Source organism: Nipponia nippon, unplaced genomic scaffold, assembly GCF_047370975.1.
Source record: "Nipponia nippon isolate SJK-2023a ecotype South Korea unplaced genomic scaffold, ASM4737097v1 scaffold_4, whole genome shotgun sequence".
Taxonomy (NCBI): domain Eukaryota; kingdom Metazoa; phylum Chordata; class Aves; order Pelecaniformes; family Threskiornithidae; genus Nipponia; species Nipponia nippon.
The window spans coordinates 48,491,742-48,500,669 of NW_028262358.1; the positions used below are offsets into that span (position 1 = coordinate 48,491,742).

The following is an 8,928-nucleotide window of genomic DNA, read 5'->3' on the forward strand; positions in this document are numbered from 1 at the left end:
CTTCCTCTGTCTTCCCAAGCAACCACTATGCGTGCCGAGGTCCTGCTTTCCAGGAAGTGGCTGGACACCTGCCTGCCGATGGGAAGTAGTGAATGAATTCCTTATTTTGCTTTGCTCACACATGCACTTTTGCTTCACCTATTAAACTGTCTTTATCTTAACCCATGAGCTTTCTCACTTTTGCTCTTCTCTCCCCCATCTTGTTGGTGGGGGGAGTGAGTGAGCAACTAGGTGGGTGCTTTGTTGGTGGCCAGCAACACCCAGCACACCTCCTGAATTGCTTTGTGCTCTGTGTGCCCAGGATTTGTCTGCAGTAAAATTCAGCAATGGCATCCCAGCAAATGGCTCCTCACTCCACAGATTCCAGCTGAAACCGTGAGGAGCTACCAAGGAGCAAGAAAAAGATGCTCTGACCTTGGAGAGAACCTCAGTGTCACTGACCCGGAGTCAGCATGGGAGACAGGACCTTGTGGCCTGTGGTTTGGGGAGCTGTTTTCCACTCTTGATTTTGTCACAGAACTTTACTATAGGTATTTCCCCTATCGTAAATAAGGGATGAAACAACTCTTCCATCCCACAGGTAGCGTGAGGAAAAACGCCGTTACCTTGGTAATGAAAGCCACAGCTACAGATGGTGATGCAGTGAACGTGCTAACTCCTGGGACAGGGTGAGGACAAAAGCGCCCATCTGTCTTGGACATGATCTAAAGAGAAATTGCCATTTAGAATATTATTATGTATGGACAGTACATAGTTATAAAATTTACGTGGTTTTGTTTACTATACAGGCATTAGGGATTTTGCTGCATAGTATATAAAAAAAAAATCAGGCAGAAGTTCAGCTAGGAATACCTCTTCACTGAAATGTAAGAAACAAAGTGATGGTTAAGGTTGCTGTGGCATGAGGCCTCTGCGCTTTCACGGGGAAGGAAGACTTCACAAGCCCTGTGTCAGTCTAGCAGGCAGTGAGCAGCATAGGTCTGTCTGTGCTGAGGCCTCAACCAGCAGCAGGGTGCAGGTAGACTCAGCCTTCTTCACCCCATGTTTCACTGCCCCACAAGCTCTTATCTCATCCACAGCAACAACAGTGTCCATCCTGAATGAAACAATAGCTTTTATCAGTCTGACTGTGTGTGAGGTTAACAGGAGCAGCTGTAGCCATCTCAATGGACACTAGATCTGGGGTTTGAAGTTGTAGCCAGATGAATCCCTCCCCAGTCATGCGCCTGAAACCTTCAAAAGCTCTAAACCTGGCGCTGGGTAATAAGCCTGCTAATGCTCATCTACTGAATGCCCTGTGTCCGCTGGCATCCTCAGTCCCGCACTGTGGTTCCCTAGAGGTATAGGAGGAGAGTCAGGCCTCCACGCAAGAGAACCATGAGACGATGCGGGTAATGAGGACACCGAGTGAGGGGCCAGCTGTGCCAGACAGGAGGAGAGGCCCTGAGAACGGACGGCTGAGCCATTCCTTCCAGAGACTTCAGGGACTGAGGCTGGGTCACACACCAGCCTCTGTTGAGGATGTAGGTGTTGGGGATCCCGGGGATTATAGCGCTCGTCTGCAATATAAGATGGTCAGGTTCAAGTAATTAATATTGATGCATTAAGTAGTTGCTCTCATGAGGCACATAATATCATGGCATCTTATGGCACCAGCCAAAGGTCCAAGCGGCTGGAGGGTCTCAGGTGCGCGCACAGAAGGCGGGAGGCGCGCAGGGGCTCAGCCGGCACCTGCAGCTCCCGCGGCGCCGGTGCCCCCGCCTGCGCACGGCCCTACCGGGCCGCCGCCCTCCGCAGGCCCGCGGGACGAAGGCCCACCCGGGGCAGGCGGCGGGGCTGGGCCCGTGTGCCCCGGCCCCGCAGGGGAAGACAGCGCCGCCAGCGGTAAGGAGCGACGCAGGAGAAGGGGCAGCCGCAGGTGACGGGTTTCTCCCTTCTGGGCGCCCTGGGTCTGCGTCGGCCCCGGCCGGCGCGGGTAGCAAGGCTGTGGGCGGCTAAAACGCGAAGCGGCCCCAGCCCAAGGGAAGAGCCGGGGCGGCTGGGGTGAACGCTGCCGCGCCCCGCCGCCTGCGCTGCCGGCCTCGGCCTGAGGGCGGGCCCGCCGCCGCCCTTCCCCATCGCCCAGCAACGGCCCGCGGCCGCCCGCCGCCGCCGGCGGCAGGGCCCCGCCGCTCCCCGCCCCCGCCCGCCTCGGCTGGCGGTGGGGCCTGCAGGGGTCCGGGCGGAGGGCAGGGCAGGCCGGCGGCGGGCCACGCCGGGCCCAGGTACGATGTGCGGCCGGGGGGCGCTCAGCCGGGCCCCCACCCCAGCATAACCATCGACCACGGCTTTAATTACTGATACTTTCGCTAATGCGAGCGCGATGTGCAGCAGTTCGGCCTCGCGCCGGTGCCCTCGGGGAGGCTGGTTCGGTGCCGGTAGCGGTACCGCACGCTGACAGAGCAGCCGGCGCTGGGGCGGAGGGGGCCCTCCCGGGCGGGCAGCCCTCTGCCCCAGCCGCAGCCCCGGCCCGTGAGTCGCGGGAGGAGGCTGCGTGGCCTGGGACCGACGGGGTGAACCTGGATGGGGTACCGGACAGAAACCATCACCTCAAGAAATAATTAAAATGGTTGTTTCTGAAATTAAATCGCAAGGCAGGAAGCTTCCAGACCTGCATTATGGTCTGTCACCCTGTGGAATTAAAGACTTGATAGGAAAGACTGCTAGTCAGTCTGCTGAGTTTAATTACACAGAGACATCCTGCCTTAACTCAGCAAGCAAACACTTCTAATGCCTAACCAGTAAGGATCGTATTTCCTCCCATAGGTGTAAAACCCAGCAACTGGAACGTGTGAACCGCTGGAAGCAGCCATGGCCAGCACGAAGCCTGAGCTCACGTGAGCGCTTCCCCAGGGAGGCCAGCACAGGGTCTGTCTCCGCGGCGTCAGCACAACTGCACGGCCCCGGAGCCGTGAAGCCACAGATGACGGCATCCTGCTCTCCTCAGGGGGAAGGTCTCCGCTTCTGGGTACCAGTTGGCAACAGCGGTCGGTAGGTGTTAAACTTGAGCATGGTCAGAGACAGCCATAGCATTTTTTGCATTGTGGAAGAACGTCTGCAAACACACGAGTGGGTTTCCCAGTTATTAAGGAATGGGCTGAACACAGAGCCCTCTGGGAATGCAGGCTAATGAAGATATGGGCATTCATCTGGGCACACATTTATACAGACTAAAGTGAGTGAAATTTGTGTTCATTCATTTAGACCAAGGCCTTATCTTAGAGTTACTGTTTCGTAATAGTACTTCGAGAGCTTCTGCTTATATGGTATGACTTCCTTAAAAGCAGGTGGGTGTTCTTTGTTAGTTAAAATGTTTTATTTTATTTACACTTAATTACCAGAGAATTTGAAGCTGACATTTGTTATATTTAGGCTCGGTGAGCCAATTTCCTGTAAACTACTCCCTGAATGCCAGAGGTATGAAAGATGTTCCATTAATACAAGCTGACATGAGCAAACCACCAAAGGCAGCCTCATTGTTCAGACATCACTAACAGCTTAATTTATGATTACCTAGTGGAGACAGTGATGACACAGTTTACCACGCACCGGGTTCACGTACAATAGTGTCTTTTGCTGAAACGCTGCTAGTAGCAATGTCAAGCAGTGCAGAAAAGACAAAGCTAACCGCAATCGATAAATTGCCTCATCCAAATAAGTGCTTAGCCTGGCTACTTTCCATTACGTATTTTTTTTTTTCTTAATTTATTAATCTTTGCCCCAGGATTCGAACCAGCTACTATAAAACTTATTTAGTGTTTTTTTTTTTTTTTCATTTTGTCATGTGACATAGTGCTGTTTAATAAGCAGACAGGAAAGAGAATTCCCAGGAAAGAAAGTGTAAGGAAAGATAATAAACATTTCCTGGGACTACCACATTAGGTTTGTGTGCAAGCTCAGCAGCAAGCCCCCAGGTCCCTGGGGTTTGAAAAGAACCACTGACTGCAAGAGACACAGCAAGACTACTTTCCCCTTTGTGGTGTTTTATGTAAGTCCTTTTACATCATGACTACACTTTAGTACCTGCTTACCATGTTTCTCTCCTGTTCCCTCACCCAAGGAAAGCTCTCACTGAGGAGAATTCAACTGCAGTCTGTACAGGGAGGGCATCTCTGATCTCTAAGGGGATTCAGAGAAATAATCCCAGTGTGGTTTAGATCTTGCTCCCTTCCAACACTAGCTTAAACCTGAGATGGAAGGGTACGGCAAGTCTGACTGTACAACACCACTGTATGTCTTAATATACATATTACTATTGGAATATAGAATTACATATTACTTTGGAATATAGAAAGTCATTGTATACAGAAATTCAAATTTTGGCCACAATCTCAGCCCATTAATGAGTCCTAAGATTCCCTGCCAATAGGAGCCTCATTCCTCACATCCTAGACCAAAGCTTGCTTCAAATCCCTTCATTTTTAGGCCATGATTCCCTCACTACAGGATATAAGATGGTCCAGGGCTATTTTTAACTTACAGTCCTGTGGTAACGTAGCCGTATACTTCTAACACCACTGTCCTGCTTCCCAGCCTCACTGAAATACCTCCTGGACACTTCTCCCAAACTCTCCTCCCATCAGGCCCAAGTTCAGACTCTCCTGGCTTAGCTCTCTGCACTGTAACGTACTTGGTACAGACTCTGCAACACTGCTTGTCAAAGAGCTCTGCGACTGCTTTGTGGTCACCCCTCAGAGCCTGTTAGCAGCAGGAGAACGCACTGGACAGCCAAGACTGTGCATTATACGAGAGAGTCACCAAATGTCAGAGAGGAGAGAGAAACATGTTTTTTCATCCTGCAAGAATGTGAAGAATTTCACATTCAAATAAAATAATGAGAATCTTAAACTGTCTTGTGACTTGCAAAACTTTTTGAATTATGTGAATTCACATTTTGATAATGGTAAAGCATTGCATTTCACATTTGGGCTTTTAGTTTTAAAACTAAATTAGCATTTAAAAAAAAAAAAGTCTGAACCATTGTCTTTAAAAAAATTAAGATATTATGACAATTTCAAAACAAGAAGAATCAAGTGAAATAAAAAAGCTGGGAAAAGATTACTTTTGTTCTCTGGAAAAAAAGCTTTCCATTTCAACAAATTGTAATTTTTCTACAGAAAAAGGATCCCTGCCTAACTCAGTTGCATACTGCATTGAGTACTCCCAGGTGTGACATGTTCCCTTGGTTTCTATAGTTGTTTGAAAGGCAGAGGCTACTTATTCTGCAGTCTAAATTCAACCAGAAAAGAAAGAGCACCGTTGTCACCCTGGTAGTAGGATGTGAAGGAGTCTTGTCTAGCCTATGCCCCACCCATTTTGTATTTCTTTTGCTTGCTACTTTTTGAGAGGAGGTACAGGTCAGTATGTTAATGCCGTGTTGGAATGGTCCTCAGCACAAACCCTCTTCTCTCGTCCAAGACACTCTCTGTTCCAAACATGGAGTTTAATCCTCAGGGAGCAGCTCTGTAGGGTTTCAGGAAATTAAAACTGAGAGAAACAGCAGCACTCTCAAATCTACAGGTTCATGGGACTTTTCGCCCCCTATGCCACCAGCCAGTAGGACAGGTGTTTCAGTTTGAGTTTTGTGTATTTTGAACTAGCTGGGGAGGGAAGAGCACACTTCGTGAACTGTTTATAAGAGAATTGCTATGCCCAAAATAACTCAAAATGTGTTTCTTACCCATAAAAATAGAGGGGGACCATAAGCTACTTCCGCTATAGATAATGGGAAATGGTATCTCATTCAGAATCTACATACATCTCTATGGAACATTATTTTCTTGAGAGGAAAGCAATGAGACTAGAATGCGCTCTGCTCTTCAGGAACTGGGGAGGAGCTCACTGGAGGAATAGCAGAAGGTTATCAGTGAGTTAAATCAGTTTATGTCAAAGGAGAAAAAGAGCATTGGAATCAATATGCGTTTTCCTACTGGCTACCATCAGTTTTGCATTGAACTTTATAGTCTTAACCAAGAGAGTTTGCTCAGAGCAGGGTAACATGATGCGTTAGCAGAATGTCTCAGCCATGCAGCAGTGCACAGCAAGTCTTACTAGGCAAAGTTACAGCCATTAGGCTGAAGGCAGTTGCAAAAAAAAAAAGAAAGAAAAATCTAAGTATCCAAGAATTACAAAAGCTTTGAGACAACTAGTGCTGTAGTAAGCTACCTCAAAGAAAAAGCATACATACAACTTGTGGAGACATACAACTTTGAAGCACACAGGGGCGACATGCTTTGCGAATACATTGAGAGTGACAGGCATTAAGAATACAGTGAGGGTGATGACTATTAGCACAATCTGTGGCATTAATTTCATTGTTTCCTTCCTGGCAATTCTGTTTTCTTTCAGCTAGTAAGATGGAAATGATGGCAGATGCCTATGATACAAGAGATATCTTGAGGCCTTTGGTGTTCCGTCTCCATGAGAGTGCCCCTGCAATAGTCCGTGAGGTTTTACTGGAACGCGGCTGGACTGAATTTGACAAAAAGGAGCAAGATGACGCAGACTGGAACCTGTACTGGCGGAACTCACCTTTCCGTATGACAGACCACCATGGCATTAAACCATGGCAGAGGCTCAACCACTACCCAGAAGCTGTCCGGATCACCAGAAAAGACTATTTGGCAAGGCATCTGAAACGTATGAAAGGAGCGTATGGATCAGCTCTGTATGAATTTAGTCCAGTGGCATTCATCATGCCCAATGACTATGTCAAATTTATAGCAGAATACAGCAAGGAGAGACAGTCAGTAGGCAGAAGACCTAGCTACTGGATTTGCAAGCCTGTGGATCTTTCCCGTGGAAGGGGCATACTCATTTTCCAAGACATTAAAGACTTAGTATATGACTGTACAGTCATTGTGCAGAAGTACATTAGCAACCCCTTGCTCATTTCAGGGTATAAACTGGATCTGCGCCTCTATGTTTGTGTCACCAGTTTTTGCCCCCTCACCATTTACGTTTACGAAGAAGGACTGGTGAGGTTTGCCACTGAAAAGTTTGACCTTGGTTCTCTGGACAACGTCTATGCCCACCTAACAAACACCAGCATCAACAAATACGGAGCTTCATATAAAAAATATAAAGAAGGGATAGGCTGTGGCTGCAAATGGACGTTCAGCAAATTTCGTTCTTACCTTCGAATATTTGGGGTTGATGACACGCTCCTCTGGCAGAAGATCAATAACATAGTGATTCTCACCCTGCTTGCTGTAACCCCCTTACCAGTGGCTTCCAATTGCTTTGAGCTCTTTGGCTTTGACATCCTGATTGATGACAAATTCAAGCCGTGGCTTTTAGAAGTCAACTACAATCCGGCCTTGTGTTTAGACTGTTCCATTGATGACACTGTGAAAAGAAAACTTCTTCACGATATTGTTGAACTGCTGAACTACAAACAGATTGACACTTTCAGGAGAAACCAAGTGGCCGGGACAAAGGCTGGCAGAAGGCGGGTGCCCTGGAGCACAGCTGGTAAGAGTGCCAGCAGGGAGGCTCCTGGCTTACCCACTTGCCGAAAAATGGCTAAGTGTACTTCTGCTGCTTCTGTACAACCTGTCCTGCAGGCTGCAAGAGGATCAATTCGTAAGGTGGCTACCCTGACCAAGAAAACTGCCAGAGCACATCCAAGAAAAACACTGACTTCCCAGCTGCGGGAAAGGATGAACATGCCAAAAATACCCTCCCAAGCAAAAGCTGAAGCTAAAAAGAAACAGCTCCCAGGAGCTGAGCATTCTCCATGCAGGTCTGCCCAACTCAGCCACTGGTTGCCTACACCTGACTTCTGCAACTACGAGTTAACCACACGCCCCTATTTCCTCTCTGATAAAGACCAGAGGCCTATCCCCCGGGTAGGAGATTTTATCCTTATTTTTCCTTTCAATGAAGCTGCACTTCAAGCTTCCAGGGATGGGACAGATGTAAAGAGCATCATAAAGGAAATAAACAAATTGGTGAGCCAACAGTTACCATCAAAACAACAGAACAGATAGAAAAGGGTGGGCTATTTAACTTCTGTGTAACTTCGTGATGTTATGTTATATAGACAGATCATAAATGACAACTTTAGCTTGAAGGAGGTAGATGTACACTAAAATTGTATTAGAAAGAGAGATATCTCAAAAAATACACAATTTAAAAATTGTAATTTAGCAATTGCCACAAGAGATTATTTTTAAAAATTAAAGTCCTTTCCAATTTTTAAAGTAATTCTTGCAATATTAAAGTAATCCCAGAATAAAAATGGAGAATTGCATTTCTCAAAACATCCTCAGAAATGCCAGTCTTTGTTTATTCTTTTTTCTCAGCAATCTTTGCTTCTTTTCCTGACTACGGGGGCTTTATGACTTGACGAACTGGTCACTTTACACCAGGGAGCATTCAACATGCACTCAGTTCACAAAGGTGCAGGTAACATGAATGACACAAAACTATCATGTTTTCGAAGAATCCGGTGAGCTTCCTGACATTCATTTCCAGGAATTAATTTTGCATATTAGAAAACAACAGTATGAAATAACTTTCATTTTATGACCAGTAGGATTCTGTAGACATTCTTATGGAAAGTAATTTTTTAAAAAATCTATATACTGCTCCAGTGTTTTGTTTCGGATAAAATCGTAATAAAGAAATAATTAGGCTTCCCAAGGTAACAGAGGGCAGAATATAAACTGCAAATATCACGTTCAGAAGATTGTATCAAACCTCTCTCTCACAGACTCTGCATTAGCCTCCTGATGAGTACAATGGTTAGGCAGCTTTGTTTTGCTTGCAGTAAAGCCCTCCAGGACAAAAAACATAGTAGAATAGGTATGTGTACTGCTACAATTTAAGTACATGTGCAGTCACACTTAAATTGGATTATTTGTGTTCCTGCAACTATAGCTGGTA

The 8,928-nt window shown here is 46.7% G+C and overlaps 1 protein-coding gene across 3 annotated transcripts; it reads left to right on the forward strand.

Moving 5' to 3' along the window:
* The first annotated feature begins 1,778 nt into the window (after positions 1 to 1,778).
* On the forward strand, positions 1,779 to 8,457 carry TTLL2 (tubulin tyrosine ligase like 2). Of its 3 annotated transcripts, none has more exons than XM_087776026.1 (3): positions 1,779 to 1,884; positions 2,806 to 3,030; positions 6,388 to 8,457. In XM_087776026.1, exon 3 carries the CDS (start codon positions 6,396 to 6,398, stop codon positions 8,028 to 8,030), a length of 1,635 nt encoding a protein of 544 aa, XP_087632152.1. In that variant the 5' UTR covers positions 1,779 to 1,884; positions 2,806 to 3,030; positions 6,388 to 6,395; the 3' UTR covers positions 8,031 to 8,457. The 3 variants fall into 3 exon arrangements, with proteins under 3 accessions (XP_087632152.1, XP_087632154.1, XP_087632153.1); XM_087776028.1 differs by having other exon boundaries at positions 1,884 to 1,918; XM_087776027.1 differs by lacking the exon at positions 1,779 to 1,884 and adding an exon at positions 2,177 to 2,264.
* Positions 8,458 to 8,928: the final 471 nt, after the last annotated feature.

Bases quoted from the DNA above. Each gene is read 5' to 3' on its own strand.
- TTLL2 (XM_087776026.1), top strand. From the start codon at position 6,396: ATGGAAATGATGGCAGATGCCTATGATACAAGAGATATCTTGAGGCCT.